The 22,382-nt window shown below is 48.0% G+C and overlaps 1 protein-coding gene across 1 annotated transcript in view; it reads left to right on the top strand.

Annotated features, from left to right (window-relative positions):
* The window catches only part of IGDCC3 (immunoglobulin superfamily DCC subclass member 3), a 103,697-nt gene that overhangs the window by 66,609 nt on the left and 14,706 nt on the right, over nt 1–22,382 (top strand). The window contains exons 5-7 of the mRNA XM_065641337.1: nt 2,352–2,489; nt 8,664–8,822; nt 17,560–17,725. Coding sequence (XP_065497409.1) covers nt 2,352–2,489; nt 8,664–8,822; nt 17,560–17,725 — 463 coding nt within the window. The remainder of the gene's footprint in view (nt 1–2,351; nt 2,490–8,663; nt 8,823–17,559; nt 17,726–22,382) is intronic.

Genomic DNA, 22,382 nt, shown 5'->3' with positions numbered 1-22,382 from the left:
AGAGCTCAGTCCACACTTGAAAACCCAAATGCATGTTTAGGACTCAGAGTATAAATCAAAGAGTGTGATTTTTTTTTAATTTCTTATTCCCAAAATAGAATGGTTTATAAATTCTGCTTTTGTCTCCGCTCCCATCTACGGATGTTCTTGGGTGACCTTGGACAATTCATTTCATTTCTCTGTGTTCTGAAATATTGAAATCACTGTGTAATACAATGATGATATCTTATTATTCTAAGCGTGGAACATTTAGTATTGTGGTTTAGAACAATAAATCTACATGGGTTTTAAAGGCACTCCGAGGTGCTGAGGGGGAAGGTATTGTTTTTCAGATCTCTTGGGGTTAACCAGCCGGTCATATGAATTTATTGTGCATTCTGGTTCTCATCAAAAAATCTGCATTTTATGGCTTGCAGTGAAATGCATTTAGTGAGAAAAGTCAGCTCTTAAGTCACACTGACACGGTGATTTTTCTTGGATTTTGCCTATTTAGACACAACCCCTGAGTTGCTTTGTCGCTCCCCGTTTAGCCCCTGTAGGAACGATTAACAAACGAGCTGCTCTGATCTGTGCTTGCCCTTGGACCGCTGCGAAATCCCCCTGCTAATGCCCCGACTTCAGCCCCTGAGCTGCTGTCAAAGTGCAATGCTAAAAATGCAGGAAGAAAAGACATTTTTTTTTTCTTGGAGAAAAAAAACCCTCGCAGACGGATTTTGGTGGATCACTTCTCTATAACGAGCTTTTTGGACACTGGAAAGTCCGTGTGCTGGGATGATCCCTCCAGCAAAGCCTGGCCCAGGGCAGAGCTCGGCTCCCCAGCCCTCCCCGTGTCCCCATCCTGCTTGGGGACAGACACCAGCCCAAGTGCTTCTCTCCGCAGGTGTACGGAGCATTTTTGCCAGCAGCAGCTGTCAGATTGTTGGAATTCCTTAAACACTGCTTGACTTCAGCATTTCTGGAAAATCACCCGGCTCTCCTCGGAAATGAGAAGACTAACGGAGAGATTATCAGTGTTCTTGTTTACTTATGGGGAACTAAGAACATCTCATTTTTTTCCTCCTTTCCTGCTCCTAAGAAATATGAGTAAAGGCTGAAGGGAACTTTGGCCAAGGGATAAGGCACTTTTTAGGGACTCAGTTATGCTGTACCTGACACAGGATGATGTTTTTGTCCCGCGGTCTCCTCCTGTCTGGTGAAATGTGGTTTCTTTTGCTAATCCCGTACCTGTCTGGTTTCCAGTGTCCTTGTGCCAGTGCTTTATTTTATCGTGGGCCTGTGCATCATCTTGTCCAATGGGCTTCATTCTTGGTTGCTGCCACTTGGTGCTACTGTAGTGCAAAGGAACAGTTAGCAATTGCATCGGGAGCGATGTTTGTATCGTGATTATATCAGCGTGACGGGATGCATCATCTCCCTGCACCCAGTTCCACCAGGGTGGGCCAGGACAGGGGTGCTGTCAAAGGCAGGGTAGCATGGAGGGTGTTGGACTCTTCTCCCAAGGAACAAGCACCACGATGAGAGGAAACGGCCTCAAGTTGCGCCAGGGGAGGTTGAGGTTGGATCTTGGGAACAATTTCTTCCCCAAAGGGCTGTGGGGCATTGGAACAGGCTGCCCAGGGCAGTGCTGGAGTCACCATCCCTGCAGGGGTTGACAAGACATGGAGCTGAGATTTAAAAGACATGGGTTAGTGCCTGGATTGGGTTAACAGTTGGACTCGATGATATTGAGGGTCTTTTCCAACCAAAATGATTCTATAACCACCCTGTGGGCTGCAGTCATTAGAGAAGTTTCCTTGAGTTTCCTCTCAAAAAGATCCTCAGCAGGAGCCAGGGACTGGAACCTCCCATCGCTCTCCGTGCCCCAGGACAAGGGTTTTGGGCAAGTGACACCAGCAGCAACTGAGGATCTTTGCAGAGAGGCAGATTTAGGCATTGTGGACCACATGGATTACTTTATGGCTTGAGATACTGAAAGACAAAGCAACTCCTCCATTTATTTGCATTCCTGTCTGCACGAGCTGTCCTGCAGCTTGTCTTCTCCCTATATACCATGTTTTTCCCGCACATCTGCTCACTGCATTTCCCAGCGCGGTTCCTTCTTTATGCCGCCCATATCTGGGTGTTAACGGGGCTGCCTGTGGCCGGGTCGGCTGGCTGAGGGGTTTTAACCAGGAATATCAGGTACTGTGACTGTCGTGCAAACATTCGCTCCTTTTGTTCGTATGCATCTTAAATTTGTCAAGGATTACGCCAGCCGCATCATTTGTACTTCAAGGATGCACGAAGCCCTCGATGTTTCCATTAAACAAGAGAGATTCAGGTACCTTTTAACGCCGACGCTGTCCTTGCAGGCTCCCGCTCCAGCGTTTACAAGGACCCCATGATTCTCGTCGGTCCGGAGAACCTCACGCTGACGGTGCATCAAACCGCTGTGCTGGAATGCATCGCCACCGGCAACCCCCGGCCCATCGTCTCCTGGAGCCGCCTAGGTAAGCCCTGGGATGACCAGGATTTCTTCCTCCTCCTCCTCCTCTCCATTGCTATCATGTAGGAAATAGGTAGGTGCCACTGTGTATTTTACGCAACAAGTGATTCACCCTTTCTGTTCCCACTGAAGTTAATTGTAGGCTTGAAGTGCTTTTTAACCTCATGTCTACGCTTTGTTTTTTCTCTCTGCCAAGATCTTCTTTTCACCCGAAAGAGAAGTGGGTTGGTTAAACTTGTAGACGTTTCATGAAAGGTGATAATTTTGTCTTTCCTCAAGTGACAGCATCTTCTTCAGCTGCATCAAAAACATCACCACTGTTGGCCTAGAGAAACAAAATCATATACAAACAAATCTTTCACATAAAACAGCCTTGAAAGAAACTTGCTGCCTGTTCAGGGAGTTTTTAAAAAACTCGAGGAGAAAGAAAGTGTTTAAAATAGCATGTCTGAAGCTCTGAAAAAACAAACGCGTGATATTTTTTTTGATCAGCAATCGGAAACCAGAAGCAGCATCTAATGGTGTCATACAGACGAGGAAGAGCAAAGTGCCGTGTTTCTCCCAGTCTGAAAGAGTTATTTTAGGCTCTAACTTGGTGATAGTAGCTCAGAAACTATTTTGCCCGAAGCAACACTTCCATTTTCCCACAGAAATCTGTGCAGAGCAAAGAGCTGGTGGCTTTTGTTTTACCTTCCGGAGCTTGTAACTCCACCTTTGCACGCTGTGGGGTTGGGTTTGGTGTGTTATTTCCCAAACCTTCATGGTTCGCGAGATCACATCATTTTGGGATGCTAATCTCCCTACGTCCCCCAAGGTGGACAAACAGGGATAATCCCGTCTCATGCTGCTGGGATGGATGTGGACTTCATCCTTGTGGCTCTCCAAGGGTCACGGTCCAGCTCTTCCCACCCTAGAGCCATCTGCCAGGGGACATGGACACATATCCAGCATCAATCGCACAATTTCTCCGTCTTTGCCCTCCTGCTCACATCCTCTGGTGGCTTGTAAAATCGGCTCGTGTCTGCCACTAGCTGTGTGGGTTTTTTTTTTCCTCCAGAGCCATAACCGTCAGATTTATGCTGTTTTAAAAATTCCCCAGATAGGCTGTATCACTGGTTTGGTTCTCTTGGACACAAGGCGCCTCTATGTTAGCGCTCAACTATAATAAACTACTTTATAATTGCCTTAATTATAAGTGCTTATTACCTTCTTCAAAACACTTGTCTCTATAGAGCAGTGCAATAATGAAGATGTAATAGCTCCATGCGATGTTTGTCTGGATGGTCTGGGCTCAGTGTTGCCTTCCACCAAAATAAATACCTTCTCCATGCTGCACAGCAGCACGGCAGCAGAATTAGAGCTAGTTAATGGGAAAGAGATCCCGTTTTTTTCCCTCCTCTTCAGTAGGAATATTTCCTGTCCGAAGCATCACAAGATCTTGTTTAGTTTACATCTCGACAGCGGTGTGGCTTACAGGCCATCTGATGAGTTGGTGGGTTTGTTGTCTCCTTGTAGCCATTTCAGGAGTATTTTAATGTCTCTGTGTCTGTGTGATCAGGAGGAGGGAGAGGGGTTGATGCTGGACTGGATGGTCCTGAGCATCCGTCATCTGTACATGTGGCTTCCTCCCATCTGAGGGTCTTCTTCCAGAGTTTCCTCCTGCAGAGCTGGTTCAGCTTAAATAACCAGTTAAATTAGTCAACTGGGAAAAAAACCCCCACCTTTTCATCCACTCCCAGAAATTACAAGCATCCATGGCCACAAAGTCTTAGAGAGATGCAGCTGATTTAGCAATAAACCTGACTTAATTTAAACAACAACAACAAAAGGTCAATTATATGTGAACATCTTTCTTGCCTGGTCAGAATAGAGTCACGACGTTGTCATTATGCTGGATCTTTGCATTTCAGACTCTCTCACTGAACTGTTTTGCTCACGGTTTTGACATTTTGGCATTTCTTCTATCAGAAAGGAGCAAAAGAACAATTTTGCTTTTACAGCTTTCTGGTGCAGGGGAAAGCAAATCATAACAACATTTGCACTTTTTGCTTTGGCTTTGCTAAAACCTGGCTTGTTTTCAGTGAGGAAGGCAGCTATATTTTGCCCGAAGGAAACCGTTCAAATTCTGGGCCAGTTTTTGAGTGTCACACGATCAATTTTGAATTTAATTTCCTTGGGAATATGTTGTAGCCCCCCCCGACCACAAACAGAATTCCTGTGTCTCGCCGTGCATGAAATGTCAACATTCATTAGAGAGCAGGCTCTGAGAGAAATGTAAAATCATTAAGGGTTTGTTCGGGGAAGATAGGGCTTTTCCTTTCAGAGCGACGCACTTCAGACTTGGACCTGTATGTGCGCACAAATGAATATCCTGGGCACTTACTGCAAAGCCTTTTGAATGAATGACAATTTTAATGTATCCTTACCTTTTAAGTGACAGGCCACTGAGCTGGCCTCCATAAAAGGTACCAAGGCAGAATAATAAACTATTTAGAGAGATATAGAAAAGTGAGGCGAGAGAGAAAAAGACAGTGATTATCTGATAGCGTTATACAGAAGTTGTCAGAAAGGCGCGCACAATGGGAAGGAAATTACTAAAGAGGAAGCCATTCAAGAAGTAAACTATACAACAATTGTAGGAGCCAATTAATTGGTAACTTATTGGACACAGAAGCTTGCAATGGATGGCTGACTGGTTGACAGGAGCGCAGTTCCCGTAAGTGTTTAGAAATAATAGAGTAAATTTCACCACTTCACATACTGAATAGTCAACTGTTGCAATGTACTCTAAATATGCTAATCCACGGTGCCTAGTGTCCGCCGGAGCAGGAGACCCATGTGTCTAAAAAGTGGAAGGCTACTGTGGCACAATACAAAGAATTCACAAAAGACCTAAATGATCAACATTAGAAAGTTGTAACTTTCTTTCTACTTGCAACTTATAAAAGAAAGGCGTTCGTGTCGTTGCATATTCATATCGCCTGGCACGTTTTAACGGGTCTCCGTAATTAGTGCCGGTGTGCCAATCACTTGGTTAGCAGGCGGAGAATGGGCTCCAGAAGGCATCACATACACCTTGGAAAAATAAATAATGCGGCTTCCAAACCCCAGGGCTCTTTCATCCAGATTTCACCACAATGGGGAACCTGGAAGCCTCTACTTGTCCATAGCCAGGATATCCCTTGGGAGCATCTCCCCTTTGGAGAACATTCTCCTTTTTTCATCTGTTGTCTATCTGCTCTTCACAACCAGCTGAACCTCCCTCTTCAGCCCTCATCAATCGGGGTTCGACGGGGAGAATGTCAAACATTTCCACCCAGACTGGCTTGTTTTCAGCCCTCAAATTTTCTGCTGTTGACTTCACAAAAAGAAGTAGAAGGTCATGTTACGTGGGCAGCAGTTTCAAGCCTCCGTGAGTCCTGGGAGCTTTGGGCACTGAGCACTAGTGTTAGATTTTGCAGTCTTTCGGTTCTCCTCCATGGAGAGATGATGGCAAGTGGTGCCAGGAAGGTGGGTTTTCAGAGTTTGGATCCCTTGATCCAAGCCACTCTTCAGGTCTCTGTGTAAGTGAAATGGGTTAAAATAGACAGAAACCTTTGCAAAGCAGGTGTGAGACATCAGTCCCTCTGCACAGAGCTTCTGCAAAGTGCCGAGCTTTCAGGACACGAGGAATTTCTTGTGTAAATACTCTGTATTATTTATGCGTGTTGTCAGAGTTACTAAGTTGGGCTTGATATTAGCTGAAGACCTTCTAGCTGGTCACAGGATGGCTCAGGTGGAGTGAGGCACAGCAGAGTGAGGAGGAGGATGGAGCAGGAGATATTTCTTTATTATTCCTTTCCGGTGCTCTTTGGAAGGGAGGAACTGAGCAAGAGGCATATGGGATGATCTGGCACGGTAATCTTTGCTGGCTGTTAGAGGTGGCCACGATCTCTGACTCAAATGGCAGATCCCCCGAGGTTTCTGAGCTGGGAGAGCCTTGTTCTTCAAGGAGATGAAGGATGCTTGGTTGACAGGAGACATTTCTTTAGACCACCAGCACCTCTAATTAATAGTTGGAGCTAGAGAGGCAACTGGAGACGTGTCGATGCTGGGGTTTGGCCTGTGTGGAGTACCTGCTGCAGGCTGGGGCTTTGCCTGCTTAAATTATGTAGCACATTATAAATAATACAATAAAACTACTGACATTCAAGTCACATTTCTGTGGTATTTCTTGAGGCAACGATGTGATGAAGCATCCAGGGATGGCCACTCCACATCTTTCACTGGTCCCGTCCCTCCCTCGAGAGAGAGATTTGATTTTTATGCCTATTGTAAATATGGACTTCCAAAAGGTCTAATTTAAAAGATGAAATCAAGTTTAATTTGAATTTAATTCAGGCCTCTTTTACACTTCAGTTCCAATGATGTTTGAAAGGAATGGTTCCTTCTTATTGCTCATTAAATGTGGGACAGGTCATGTTTTACTGTCCTTTTTATGACTGAGACATTTACTGCTGCAGTGGCTTGGCCAGCTGTGTGATCATTTAATGACGTTGTTTTTCTCTCTCTACAAGACCCGAGCATTTTTCTTTGCAACGCAAATAATTAAGTGGTCTGGCATTGCCTGCCTAATGAAGCAAGGAAACCTTGAAGTTTAAAAATTTCCTGAAAACCAATACATAAAGAGCATGGCAGGAGATGCATTTGTGAAGTGCTTTGTAGCTTTCAGGCCATGTTTTGCTGGTGTTTCGCAGCTGTAAATCTGAAATAGGATCCCTCACTTCCACATCCCAGGCTCGTGAGCTGATGAACCTGTGCTGTTCTGATTAATGCTGACAGAGACACTTGCTCCCCATCCCATCACGTGCTTTTCCATGGCGATCCAAGTGCTTTCTGGGCAGCAGGTTGCAAAGTGGCATTTTCTGGTTGATGGTTAATTTGTCCCTCTCCTTGAGTGCTGCTTTGCCTTCATGTTTCCCAATCTATTCCAGAACCTGTTGGTTATGAACAGCCCAAATCCTCGTAATATTCTTTATTACGCAAAGCATGATATTAATCTAAAGCATGTGATTGCAAGATAACTTTTAACTAGCCCTGCATGCCTGTGTTGAAGCATGAAGCCTGCTTGAGGTCAGGCATAGAATCACAGAACAGTTTGGGTTGAGGGGACCTCCCCAGCTCCCCCAGTGCCCCCCCTGCCACGAGCAGGGACATCTGCACCAGCTCAGGTTGCTCAGAGCCCCGTCCAGCCTGGCCTGGGATGTCTCCAGGGATGGTTCAGCCACCACCTCTCTGGGCAGCCTGGGCCAGGCTCTCACCACCCTCTTAAAACACAAACCAACACAACAATAAAAAGCAATGGCCTGATACTAATGAAACACAGTGTAATTAGAGCTGGCTGGGAATTTTGCAGTGAAAACAAGTCTTTTTGGAAAAGGGTTAGTTCCCTGATACTGAACTGGTTTGGCCTGCCACAGACTTGGGATGAAGTCAGCCCTTTCCAGTCGCCCTTCCAAGCCAGAGCAGCTGAGCAGATCTAACCACCCAGCTCAAGAGTTTGGCTCCTTGACTATGAGCTATTCTGTGTTCAAGAGCTAAGAAACCAAAAAATCCAGTGCTCACATAGTTTCCAAAAGCAGTGAGATGGATCCGGCCTACAAAAATCCATCAAGGGTTAGCAGGCAAAAAGGCTCGGGATATCCTCAAGTCATAATTGCTGGGACAATTCATCAGGGAAGTCCTGCTGTGGGGTGGCTGGTCCGCTCCTTCCCAGAGCATCTCTGTTGGGAGCAGGTGGTTGGTCTGGTGGGATCCTTGCTCAGTCTGATGTGAGAACCCAGGCAATGGCTCACAGAAGCTGATCTGATTTAGCGTGGTTTAACCATTCTATTGAAAATGTTCTGGGTGTTTCATCTTAATCTGAACATGTAATTGAAAGCTCTCACATTTCTTCTGATGGTACTTTGGTTTTCCAAGCAGCACAAAGTACGGTTTTGGGCAAATGTGACTGAGGATCATGTGTTTTGTCCAGAAGGCAGTTCTGCTAAGAGCATCAGCTAAAACCTATTCATTTGACTTGCAAATCCCTGTAACACCACTCCGTGAGTACTTAGACTGGCTTCAATAAGGGCTGTGCCCTAGAGAACTTCACACAAAGGTCCAGCATATGACTCTTATCCTTTTCCCCTTCTTTCAGACGGCCGCCCGATCGGCGTGGAGGGGATCCAGGTGCTGGGGACGGGAAATCTCATGATCTCGGACCTCACCGTGCAGCATTCCGGCATCTACGTGTGCGCGGCCAACAAACCCGGCACTCGGGTGCGAAGGACGGCGCAGGGCAGGCTGGTGGTCCAAGGTGAGCAAACCCGGCACTCAGGGAACAGCGATGCCCACATTGCTGTGCCCTCTGCACGGGCTCCACATGTCACCTGGGCGCTGGGATGGGTTTGGTTGGACAGATCCTGACTTTGCTTCTCTCTTGGGGGCGTTGCTTAATGAGAAGCTCCACGTGGCCCAGCAATGTGGGCTTGGAGCCCAGAAAGCCAAACGTGTCCTGGACTGCATCAAAAGCAGCATGACCAGCAGGTCAGGGAGGTGATTCTGCCCCTCTACTTCACTCTGATGAGACCCCACCTGCAGTGCTGTGTCCAGCTCTGAGGACACTAACATAAGAGGGACATGGACCTGTTGGACCAAGTCCAGAGGAGGCCATGAAGATGATCAGAGGGCTGGAACAGCTCTGCTGTGAGACAGGCTGAGAGGGTTGGGGTTGTTCAGCTTGCAGAAGAGGGTCTCCGAGGAGACCTTATAGCAGCCTCCAGCACCTAAAGGGGACCTACAGGAAAGCTGGAGAGGGACTTTTTACAAGGGCACATAGTGATAGGACAGTGGGCAATGGTTTTAAACTGAAAGAGGGGAGATTTAGATTAGATAGAATGAAAAAATGCTGCTCCATGAGGGTGGTGAGGCACTGGCACAGGCTGCCCAGAGAAGCCGTGGATGCCCCATCCGTGGAAGTGTCAAGGCCAGGTTGGACAGGGCTTTGAGCAACCTGGTCTAGTGGAAGATGTCCCTGCCCATTGCAGGGGGTTGGAACAAGATGATCTTTAAGGTCCCTTCCAACCCAAACCATTCCTCGATTCTGTGGTGGTATCAGACAAAGGACTTCTCTTCTAGACACGTGGCTTTCCAGGTGGATGCATGTCAGTGGCAACCAGTGAACTCAGTTCAACTGAGGCGTCAGCTGCACAGGTTGCAGTGGTTTCCTACTCCACCACAGGCGTTTATTTGGCTTAGCGGGCACTGGTTGTTGCTTGTTACTGTACTTGTACATCTCAGTAGAAAACCTGGGCTGAATTAATTGGCCAAATTCATCTTTCACCCCTGCACGGTCCTTATTGATATGGGTACATGGGCACTGTTCTCATGTTGACCCCTCCGCATGGTAGATATCGTTCCTACAGTGATACCCAGTGGATGTCACTTAGAGTATTGCTCTCCAATTGAAATGGCTTAAGTAAATCTAAAGCCATTTCCAAAAAGTCAGCAAAACTGTTTTCTTTAGCACTTGACACTGCATCTGAGCCCCTTGCCATGATGTGAGTGAAGCCCCCTTTGGGGACCATGCCCAGGAGTTGCAGGTTGCTCCCCTTCCCCACCACAACAGTCCCGAAATGCCGCTTGTGAAGGGCGATCCAGCCCGGAGTAGAGATCAGCACTCAAGAAACCAAACAAATCCCCTCCACGTGCTCCGTGCAACCAGTCTCCATGGTGAGGGGAGTCGGAGAAGGGTTGCAGAAGTCAAACCCAGCTGGCAGCGTGCTCTGAATGGCACTAATCCCCCCTGATTGCAGGCACTCACCTCCTCTTCAAGCTCGTCCACTTAAAGCATCTCGCGCTCTCATCAGTTCACTCATTAACTATTGACTGATGATATCCTGAATCTAAAATTATACGTCTCTTGCCGGAGTGAGCTAATTGAACCTTTTATGCTGGTGATGGGGAAAGTGCCCCGCTCCAGCCCTGATGCTCACCTGATGGGTCCCTTTGTCGCTGGTGGTGACCCGGCACTGCATGGCTTGTGCAGCAGCCGCGGTCCCTGGCACAATTACAAGTCCCCTTATTAAGAAATACCAACCCGGGCATTAAGAACAACCTCGCCGTACTGATACAAACCCTTTAGAGCTGCTGCAGGACATGGTGTGGGTAGCAGAGGTCTAAACCCAAAGCTGATGTACAAGAGGCAGGTGGGCAGAGCCAAGAGAATTTGCTTGGAAAATCTATGAAGTTGTAAAAATACAGTTATTGGACACTGTTGGCTGCTCCTGTTAGCAATGGGATGAGAAGGGGAAAGGTAGCACAACTTGTCATCGCTACAGATGGGCAGTTTTCAGTCTCTTTGGAGATTTGAACATCAGCTCCTGAGCAGCTGGTCTAGCGCTGGGGTAGATTCACTGTGGGTTTTCACCCGGGGAACCGAGATGAGAATTTTTTCCCTGAAATGGTGCTCAGAGGGCCGTGGGAGCCCAGCCTCGCTGCGGGAGGGGGGTGTTCCAGCGTTCAGCATCAGCAGAGAAGTTGGCAGCGGTGTGGAGCGTGTCATTGGTGTAGCCCTTAGACATGAGCCGCAGCGTCCAGGACCCCAACCCCTTTTGCCCATCCGTAAAACGTTTCGTGTTTTTCTTGGGGCTGTCTTGCCCCAGGGAACCTCGTGGCAGACGGTGGCCAGGCAGCTGGACTCATCCCAGGTTTGCTCACCCTCCCTCTGGAAGCAGCTTTTCCTTCCTCCGAATCTCTTTTTTTTGCCTGGATTTTCCACCTGAGAGGTACAAGTGATTGCTGTTCAGGTTTGTCTGTGAGGAAAACACCGATAATGACTGACATGGCAGACTGTGGGGTTTTTATCTTTGTCAAGATGTCAGCAATGCAAATTACATCTCTAAAGAGAAGAAAAGCTAAGAGCGGGCTATCAAAAGCCTAGTTGGAGAAGAAGTTAGCACAGGGCTAGGACGATACCAGGCCAGGTACTCGCACCTTTACGCAAGAGCCCTTGGAGTGCCTGGAGGCACAAATTAACTTGCCCCAGCCTCTTTTGAAGGAGGCACGTTTTATAGGTGTGAAAGTGGGGGAGAAAAGGTGATGTTTCCTGTCATAAGGCAAGAAGTTAGCAGGAGGCTGGGACATAGACCACGTCCACCCTCCCACTGCCAGCACCGGTCCTTGTCCCCACCACAGCAGAGGGGTCCCGGTGCCGGGCTCTGCTCTTTCTCCAGCAATAACATTCTTTTGCGTTGCAGGGTCTCCTTCAGATCATCTAACGCCGTCTTATTATCTTCCTGGGAATTCCTCCTCCCTTCAGAGGAGAAGGCGTTGATCCCCCATTCCCTCCCTCCCTCCCTGCCCTCCCCTGGCCATTTAGGCTCCTTTGATCTCTTTTGTAAAGGTTCTCCCACAAGAAACTTTCCATTTTTCTCTTCAGATCCCCGGCACAGCCATTTGAATATTGCTTTGTGCTGGGGCTGCAAATGGAAGTCTCACGGGGGGAGTTGTCGAAGGGCTGAATGTGTCATCGGCTGAAACGGAGGGTGTGCGTGTGGTGCAAGGGAAGAGCAGGCTTTGGTGGCAAGAAAAAAAAAAAAAAAGAAAAAAATATATATCAAAGTGCTTTCTCTCTACCTCCTGTGCAAGCTTTTGTGCTTTATTATGTGTTTGGTGTCATAACAAACTGATGGGCTGTGAATGGCCAGATGGTGACCAGTGTTCTCTGCTCCACGCTTCATTTCCTCCTGCAAGCTATGCAGAAAAATGAGATCCCATCTCATAAATGAGTACCCATCGTAGGGATGTGTTTTGGAAGGCTCTGCTGACAATGACTGCCTTGTTCGCCTTGCTTTCTGCTGGCAGAACCGGGCAGCGCTCCTTGGTCCAGCAGATCCGGCCACTGCTGTGTTTCCTGATGTTCCTTCCAGCGTTCTTGCTTGCTGGCGTTGCCAGCCTTGGCTGCGGGCTTGAATTCAGCCCCAGATGTGTCGCGGTTGCTGTGTTTTAGGCTTGGCTCTGTGGTACTTGGTTTGTCTAAAGTTTTGCCCTAAACCTAAATTCATGCTGCAAGACCAGCTTCAGTACGTGCTATGTCATAGAATTGCAGAATGTCTTGGGTTGGAAGGCAGCCGCAAGGATCATCGAGTCCCAGCTCCTGACCCTGCATAGGACAACCCCAAAATTCACACCCTGTGTCTGGGGACATTGTCCAATTACTTCTTGAATATTGTCAGGCTTAGATGTAGGTCATATATACGTGGGTCAGTGTGCCCCATGGAACAGTCCCCTTCCTGCCCACGTTTTATCAATACTTCTCAGGGGACAGGTGGGACTTGGATCTAGTGTGTTGGGATGCTGGTGGGAGTCAGGGTGCCTGAGCCCCTCAGAAGCATGCCGGTGGCTCACGTCCCCTGGGAAACAGGCTCTCGAGGAGGTTGTCCATCGGCCATCAGTGGGTATCATGAACTTCTTGTCCCAGCAAGATGCAAGCCGGAGCTCCACAGCAGTGGGACATGTTCTGTGGAACAAGATGGCTGATGGACAACCTCCATGGCAACCTTCTTGAGAGCTCTCTGCCTGTTTCCCAGGGGACACAAACGTGGTTCCCATCTTTGGCCCCCACCAGCTCTACAACTTTAAATATTTACTCACATAGGCATCTGGGCATCCCCCACAGTCATCAGAGAGAACCCAAGTGGGCAGCAGTTCTTTGTCTTAAATCTCCTGTCATCTGATGCTGTGCTTGACTGGCTTGCCTGTTGACCTGTCTTCTCCTTTATACCCTTATTCTACATTCTGGTAGCCTAATTTATGAGGTTTTGTTGTTTCGATGTTTTTCTTCCTTCTCCTCACCCGCGCCTCCTTCTCTCCTCGTGCCACTCTGGCTACTTGAGAATTAACAACGGCTTCGTACTGAGGAGCAAAGGGAAAGGATTCGCCTGGCACCAGTCGATTGGCTGTCCATGCTCCCCCGTCCTCTTCTCTGTGAGTTTTCGGGTGCTGCAATAAGCCCCACACCTCACTCACGGCAAGGGCAGCAAAGCTCCTGTTACCTCAGGGGACACACTGGTGGCCGGTCATCACTGAGCTGAGATGTCCCCTGTGACAACGCGCTGTTACAGTGCATCTTTGTGCCATCACAGTTTGTTGAGCACAGCAGAAGCTATTGAAGCACTTCATTAACGATTCTGGGGGTGGTATTAAGCGTTATTGCTTTTTGATACCAATGTCACGCCTTTAAATATTCATTAAAACTGCATGATCTCCTCCCTCCCGTTAAGTCCTGAATAATCAACGCTCTAGTTTCTTCATCCTACACAAGCCAGGGCTGGATCCTGCTGGCTCCTCCTCACCAGGTTTGAATTCCCTGCTCTGAATGGTGATATTCATTAACTTAGATCTTCACGGAGGAATGAGAGATGCTTCCTTGCACCACCTGTGATGGCATTTTGGCACGTAGGGTGGAAGGGGGAGAGGTGTTCAGGCCACTGTGCCTCTGTGCAGGGCGAGATGAGCCCTGACAAGATGCTCTGCTAGTTATGTATGATGAGGGACACCCTATCTGGGGACACTGGTACAAACACCAGCTCAGGTACAGCCTGGTCCATGTCTGTCCCCGTGGTAAGACCCTGGTGGCACCCGGACTATGGCATCTCGAATCCCGGGTTCACTTTTGGGCCTCTCACTACAAGAAGGACATTGAGGTGCTGGAGACCTTGCTGTCTACAACTACCTGAAAAGAGGTTGGACCATGGAGGATGTTGATCTCTTCTCCCACGTAACAAGTGACAGGACGAGAGGAAATGGCCTCAAGTTGCACCAGGGGAGGCTTAGACTGGATTTTAGGAACAATTTCTTCCCAGAAAGGGCTGCCGGGCATTGGAACAGGCTGCCCAGGGCAGTGCTGGAGTCACCATCCCTGGAGGGGTTTAAATGATGCAAAGATGAGGTTCTCAGGGACATGGTTTAGTGATAGTGTTGAGTTAATGGTTGGACTTGATGATCTCGAGCATCTTTTCCAACCAAAAGGATTCTATATCCTTTCTCTGATGCTGTTGGAAGCAGGTAATGGGGACAAGGAGCCTTTTAACTCCAGGGGTTTCTGCTGCAGCCTGGGCTGCACCTTTTGTGCCAAAAAAAAGGAGGGTGAGACCTGAACAGGACAGAGCAACGCCTGAAGAGAGCCAGGAGCAGCAGGAACAGCAGCGGCACATCCCATGTCTTGCAGCAAGAGATGCCACCGAGCAGGGACAGCTCAGCACAAGCCAGGAGCCGTTGGAAGGAGTGGCCACCTGCTCCCTAGAGACTTTAAGCAAGTTAAACAGGGTTTTGATCCGATTGTGTTTAGCGAGACAGCAAAGAGGAGGGATGGCAGAGGGGAACCAGGGGCCTGAGGAACCCGAGGGACTGGGGTCCTGAATAGCATCACTGGCACCGAGCCCATGGCTGCAGCTGCACCTTCGTTACCCCGAGTCCCCACACGACACGGCCCCAATTAGTCCCTCTTGATATAGGCTAATGAGGATAAGGAGAGCCGGGGATTCCAGAAGGGTTACACCGGATGCTTCTTTCCTTATTTAAACTTTGTTTCTGCTGGAACAAACAGCGGGTTTGAGGTTTGGTGAAGCAAAGTGGCCAGATCTTTAATGAAGCTGCGACAAGGAGCTGGAAGGCATCTGGGCCCTTCCTTGACATCGTGGGTTTGCACCTGCGAGTATGACTTGTGTAACTCGTGAGCCCAGGTGAAAGCAGGGAGACGCACAGCCCCTTGCAAAATAATTGCTCCTGCAAATCTGCGCCAGCACAAAGTGGGGGGCAGGAGCTTAAGGAATTCTTGAAAATCAAGTCTCTGATGCTCTCATTGTACACCACAAAAGGACCGTTCACTGCAGGAAAGAGGGGTTTTTCCCCATGTATCCATGCTTCCAACTTTTATTGAACCCATCCTGAATTTTATTTTAATTTACGAGTCTAGAGGGGAGGAAAAAATGTAGGTGGGAAAAAGAAGGACAAGGGATCGATTGGCACCTGGGGAAGTTTAGCAAGAGGTCCTGAAAACACGGGTTCGTTAGGTTGCTGAGATCAGGTTCGTTAAGAGAGCCAAGTGCCAGCAGAAGTGGCTTGACAATAAACTCTGCCAGCAGACACCCTGCAAACGTAAGTCAGACCTGCAATGCTGTGCTTCCCTTTGTATATTAAAAATGCAAAAGGGGGCTCCTTCAAGGTAGACGGGCTCTGCAATGAATTTCTGTGTCTTTCTGCTTGCAGGACTTATAACGTGCATGACTTTGCTCTTACACACACGCACCTTGCCCTGCACTTTGGCCTCTCTGCAGCCGTAGCGATGCTCTGCCCTGGCACAGCTCCTGCAGCAAACCCCGAGGGGGTTTTTTGGCCATGAACCACAAGGTTCAGGACTTTCATAGCCTGACCACCCCTCAAGACATTTTCATGGATCAATTTGCTCCTTTCTCCCATCCCAGCATCTCTGAGCCCACCAAGCCCCCTCTTTGGAAGATGCCAGCGAGTGGCACCAAGTGTGTCTCCCTGGGTAATCTTGCTTTTGTCGGAGAAATTCAACACCAGCCATCCCTTATGTGACGCTAGTTGGTAAATTCATTACGGGCCCAAGCCTCTCCTCTGTTTGTCTTCATTGCGGCGGCTGCCGGTTCCACCTGATTTTAGGTTTCAGCAGCAACATGGAGTATATTTATCACTCTGCCCTTTGAAGCGTAACTGCTTGAATAAACTCAGCCTATTTGGCAGTGTCTTTCAGGCCCTGCTTTCTGTGGGCTGATAGGCTGGTTTATTCTGATAAATGATTTTAAATCTATTTTGAGCTGCTGCAAGGAGGGAAATCACTTTGTGTTTAAAAGTGTTACAGTTAAAGGTGAAAACACTTGGTTATGAGGTGGTCAGCAGCTACAGCCATGGTGGAGCCTTCTGCCAGGCTTGGCAGGACCCCAAGGGTCCCAGGTGCAGATCTGGGGTAAAAAAGGCTCCTTGATCTATTGCTACCAGGAGAGTCTGCAGCAAATCTGGTATTTACTTGGGAAGGAACAACCTTCCAGGTTGCTGTATGCAAACTGTACGCTGTATACACTGCTTTCCATTTGCGAGCCGTTTGCTGATGGCATACGGGTCCTTTGGGCGAAGCTGTAGCTCTGCCGTCGATGAAACAGCAGATCTCCCCAACCGCAAATACAATAGTTGCCGCATGGAGCTGCAGCCTTCCTTCCCCACCGCTCTTCGTACTGTCAGCATGTGCTGATTTTTGCACATCTCCATAGCAGAGGGCTCATTTCTGCTGGGTGATGGCCCCACGTGGTGCCACGCACTACGAAGGGTTCATAACACTTTCCGTTTGATGTATGTGCAAACCACCAGAGGTTCTGACCTCCCAGCCTGCTCCCCGAACAGGCAGGATGCGTTTTTAAATAACCTTTCTCAGATATGGATTATTTTGCAGCCTTAAGGTTGCTTTCACTGGGGAGATGTGATGTGAAGGGGCTTAGACCTTAATGCTGTTCGCCTGAACCCTGCAGGACCCGCCTCTGCTCTCCAGACAGCCACCAAATTGCAGCATTGAATCAGAGAATCACGGAATACCAGGCTGGGAGGGACCACAAGGATCATCTGGTCCAACCTTCCTTGGCAAGAGCACGGTCTAGACAAGCTGGCCCAGGACCCTGTCCAGCTGAATCTTAAAACTGGCCGATGTTGGGGAATCCACCACTTCCCTGGGGAGATTATTCCAGTGGCTGGTTGTTCTCATCGTGAAAAATTTTCCTCTAGTGTCCAATTGGAGTCTCGTCAGGAATAACTTGTACCTATCACCCCTTGTCTTTTCTATGTGACTCCTTGTAAAAAGGGAGTGTCATCTTCTTTGTAGCCAGATATACCATCCAAACCATAGTTACCTGCTGCCTGTGCTGTGGGTTGGCTGAGTATCCCATGCTCCCAGGCAGACAAGGCTTATTGAAGTTCAGGCTCTTTGTACCAGGACAAAGTGGGATCATTACGACTTTTCTCACTCTCCTTCCTCCTTGCAGCCCCCGCAGAGTTTGTGCAGCATCCCCAGTCCATTTCCAGGCCCGTGGGCACTACTGCCATCTTCACATGCGTGGCCCAAGGGGAACCACCTCCGCAGATCACCTGGCTGAGGAACGGGCAGATCCTGGAGACCAGCGACCACATTAAGCTGAAGAATAACAACAGGTAAGTCCTGTTGCGCTGGCCACTGGCTCTTCAGCGAGGGGGTGGAGGGCAGTGTGAGACACACAGCTGGGTTGTGCCATTCCCCAGCATCAATCCAGAGTTGCGACACATGGAGGACTGACATGACGGTCCATCAGGACCTATCTGATGGTCCAGAAGATGCTGTTCCTTCCCTCTTGGGGAGGAGCGGTTGAGGGAACTGGGGCTGTTTAGCCTTAAGAAAAGGAGGCTGAGGGGAGACCTTATCACTATCTACAACTGCCTGAAAGGAGGTTGTAGCATGGAGAATGTTGGTCTCTTCTCCCGAGTAGCAAGTGATAGGACAAGAGGAAATTGCCTCAAGTTGCGCCAGGGGAGGATTAGGTTGGATATTAGGAAAAAATTCTTCCTGGAAAGGGTTGTCGGGCATTGGAACAGGCTGCCCAGGGCAGTGGTGGAGTCCCATCCCTAGAGGGGTTTAAAAGGCGTTTAGACGAGGTTCTCAGGGACATGGTTTAGTGCTAGAGTTGGGTTATGTTTGGGCTCGATCCTGAGGGTCTCTTCCAACCAAAATGATTCGGTGATTCTATGAAAGAGCAAATCGGCTCATACAGACTTCAGCTTTTACGCAGACGGCGGATTTGAGGCAGGCGCGTGCGGAAGTTCATTTTGGAGCGATGGGTGAAGGCTGACAGAGAGCGGTGGGGTCTGCAGCACGTCCAGGGGAGCCGGGCAAGCCCTGCAGTCACCGTAGCCCCGTTGTGCTGGGTAATGGCTGATGCACTTGAGGCCAAGATGAACATAAGGGATCCAGAGAGACTGGTGCAATGCCCCCTTGCCCAGCTTTTGAATTAAAAGCCATTATTTTGAACTATCTGGACTCTAGTTGAAAGGGAAGTTGGGGAGATATTGGCTTCCTTTCTGCATTAGCAAAGAGCTGATGTGAAGGCGATCATGTTAAGAAGCCAGTCAGTGGATTTAACTTGGGCTTTGATATACTAAAACACTGCACCAATCCTACTAGCTGCATTTTTTAGGCTTACAATTCAGCGCTTCGTGCTTTATTGTACCAGGACATCAGTGTTAGACTTCGACTGATGATGCACAAACCTGTCAAAAGTTTCACTTTTGTCCTGATCCTCATCTGGGTATTTTGGGAAGGACTAAGTGTTGTCCGTGGACTTGGCACAGACCACACTCACTCCATGCTTTAACCCCCGAACAGTGACCTGCCTGGCTGTGCAAATGCAAATATATTTGAAATAATATTTGCATAGAAGCTGACTTCCACTAAACTTCAGCATTTTATCTCACCAGGGAAGAGTGTTTTCGCTGAGTACTGAATAACTGCATTTTTGTGCAAGGGGATGGGGGTGTTTGTACAGAGGCGATGATGTGGTGGGATGCACTTAGTGAGAAAATTACAAGTTGACAACATAGTTTCTATGGAAATAGCATGGAACAATATACTGAAAAATAATAGTACCTGTGTTGTAAACCTGAATTATTGGTAGAGAATTGTACTCTGTGGTGTCATAGAACTGCTATCTGTATTAAAAATGGTGTCTCATGAAATGCAACTACCCAACCTTGTTGGAGGGTCCGGACCTTCGGTTCAGACCGTTGGGAAGTGCTGTGCAGGCACCATGGCTTGTTCCTCAGGGGAGAAAAGTGGGTTTATTTCTCTAAGTTTCTATATAATAGGGCTTTTTGTCTTCAGGTTTGAGGCCTTTTAAAAGGTTTGTTATATGAAGGAGCGAAGGATGTGTGTTGCATGAAGGATAAGGTGTGAGTTGTAATAAAATCATATCAATCAGTGGAGGTTTTCTCCGAGCTGGAAGTTTTTAGAGCTCCAGGGAACTTTGTGTGTGCAGATACCGCTTAATGCAGGCTCATGGTCTTCTAGCTCATTGTGTGGGATTCTGAGACCTGGCTGCCCTTACTCTATGAACAGAGAAGAAATGGGAGAAGGGAAATTAGTGCATCTCCTTATGTTGACCAGGCAGGTCAGAAGTGATCAAAGACTTTACAAGCAGCCATTAAATCCAGGACAAAACTCACGCTCTGCGTCTCGCCCAGACGTCTTGCCTGTGAAATCATTGCTCTTCACTGCTGGAGGAAAGTAGAAGTAGGATCTTTTGTCATGGTCGTGTCTCCTGGCCAGGTCCCTGTGCCTGGAGCTATCGCTACACGCACATGTGAACTGCGACTTGGTGAACGCCGCTGTAATCGTTTTCTTATGGCAGTCGTTTAATGCAATTTAGCATCATTTTTTTCCGCTGTGAGCTCAGATTACATTGCATCTGGCACAGGCTGGGGAAGCTCAGCCAGTTCCTGAGGCTCAGCTGACACGTGGCATCTTCTCAGGCTATAGTAACACCATTGTAAACCTGAGCCCTAGGGCCATCCTACTTGACCATGGTGAACTTTTGGCTTCTTTTGCATTAGCATTGGTCTACTCTGACCCCCAGCTCCAGGCAAGTGGCCATTCCTGGTGGTTTCCAAAGCTGTCAGTCTGAAAAATGCCCTCGCTGGTACAGCAAAGCTGGGTCCTCCATCAATTGGAGGAAACAAATCAATGGCTGTTTGTTTTTTTTTTTTTTTTTTCTCTGAGCTTTTTCAAGTTGTCCTTTGTTTCATTCTCATGGGTGTGACTAAGTGCTGTGACCCCCTTAGTTCCAGGCAGAATCAGTTTGTGATTATGCCTTGGATTTATCAGTCTGTTGCCCTTGGAAAATATTTGTCCGTGTAAAGATGGATCTCAAATCTACTAGTAATGAAGCTACTAAACTGCACTACGAGCTTTTTAATTAGATTACATGGTTTCCTAGAAAAATTCATTTGGATTAAAACTCTGCTTAATATGGCAATAAAGGTCTGAATGCCCCCAAAGGGATTTTTAGAAAAAAGAGTAAATCATCCCAAATCATATCATGTGCTAATTGATTGCAGAACGTGTCTTTATGAGCAACTTCCTTCTTGTATACGAACACAGCGAGAAGTGAGATCCAGACCTGCAGTACGTGGGGTGTTCAAGATGCTGCTCTGCTCCTCAGCTGATGGGAAGACCCATCCATCAAACTGCTGCTTCACAAAGTTGCGAAGGTCCCTTTGGCATCTAAGTCGCCCCGTGTTGTCTCTGATATGCGGTAACTGCAAACCCAAGGAGGGCAAACCCTCAGGATCAGGGGACCGCACAAACCCACCGTCGTTGAGATGGGACGGCAGCTTCAGGGCTGCATTCACCACAGGTTGGATGTGGCTTCTGGTACGACATCGGAGCATCACCTGCTAAGCAACTTCCAGCCTTTCAGCACAGTAAAATCAGCCTCCCAGGCAGCGTCCGATAAATACCTCCTCCCTCGCGGTCCCTCAGATGTGAATTCTCATCACCTGACGTGTTGACGGTTTCTGGGCACATTAGCATTAAAGATCAGCCTTCTGCTGAGCCCTCTCCAGAGGTGGTGGTTATGTTTTGAAAATGCCAGCTGTGTGGGAGCAAAATATCCAATCGATGATTAGCAAAAAAAAAAAAAAAAAATCAAAAGCAGTTCTGGGATAGCGGATAATTGTTAATGAAAAATGCATGAGGGCTCAGGCGTAGGGAATTGTGGGGTTTTCCATTAAAAGCTGTGAATAAAAACTGCTGAAGGAGTTGACGATGGGGCTATCGCACCGTGCGATCCCCGGGTTGGGGACGGAGCCGGTTGCTGTCAGGATGATGCTGTGCTGGACCACAGTCTCGGATGGAGAAGCTGATGGAGCCTTTTTGACTTTGACGGAGCCATCCCTGTGTCCAGCAGCCACAGGGTCTATCCCTCTCTGCTGATCAGAGATGCTGTTTTGTCCGTGTTGTTCCTGGGGTGATTCAAATTAATTACGATCTAAATGTCTGAGAGGTGCGATGGGCATTTCCAGCAAAATTCCCACCTGGCATCACCAGCCCATTGCGAAAGCAGGTTGCAGTTACTGGCCGAGTTAATTGTGGACTTGTGTAAAATCATACTTTCTTGGTTATTATTTCAAAATTCACCAGGAAGCATGAAATAGTACTCGAGTTACTGCTCTGAAAGGTTTATTGCTTTTCTTCCTTTGACCCAGTCAGGTTCAGGGGGGTAATTTTCAGCCTAGAAGTAGATCACACTGTGGGGTTTATATTGCTGTAATAGCAAGGAACAAAGGCCAACATCTTCAGAGAAGGCAGACTCTAAATATTGATTTTCCAAGAAGATTTTATTTACAAAATGGTAATTAAGAGACTTCATTTGTTCCACCGGAAAAAGGCTTCGTTAGAACCTGGGCTCAGGTGGCATTTGCTTTCCTCAGTGACCTTTGCTTATGAACTGTCTCCTTTTTAAATTCTTCTGCACTGGTTTGCACATGTGTTAGTGCTCTGGGAATGACTCACTTCAAGGGCCACAAATGCTCAAGGTTCATCAGGGAAAATATTCCTCCATAAACAAACTTCAGGACATCTTTGCTTTTCTTGCATTTGTTGTGTTGCTTAATTCTAGCGCAAGCACTTGGGACAGGACAACCCTTTTGGTACCAAACCGAGAGAAACTACAACCTGTCATTCGCAAGGCAGCTTTTTTCTACAAAACCCACGTTAGCTGGGGTGAAATGGTGCTGCTGCTGAGCCTCGTGTAGCAAATGCGAAGCCATTTGCAACATCCCA

Source organism: Caloenas nicobarica, chromosome 10 (assembly GCF_036013445.1).
Source record: "Caloenas nicobarica isolate bCalNic1 chromosome 10, bCalNic1.hap1, whole genome shotgun sequence".
NCBI lineage: Eukaryota > Metazoa > Chordata > Aves > Columbiformes > Columbidae > Caloenas > Caloenas nicobarica.
Note: the sequence above shows the minus strand (reverse complement) of the source record. Positions and strands in the feature narration are given on the sequence as shown.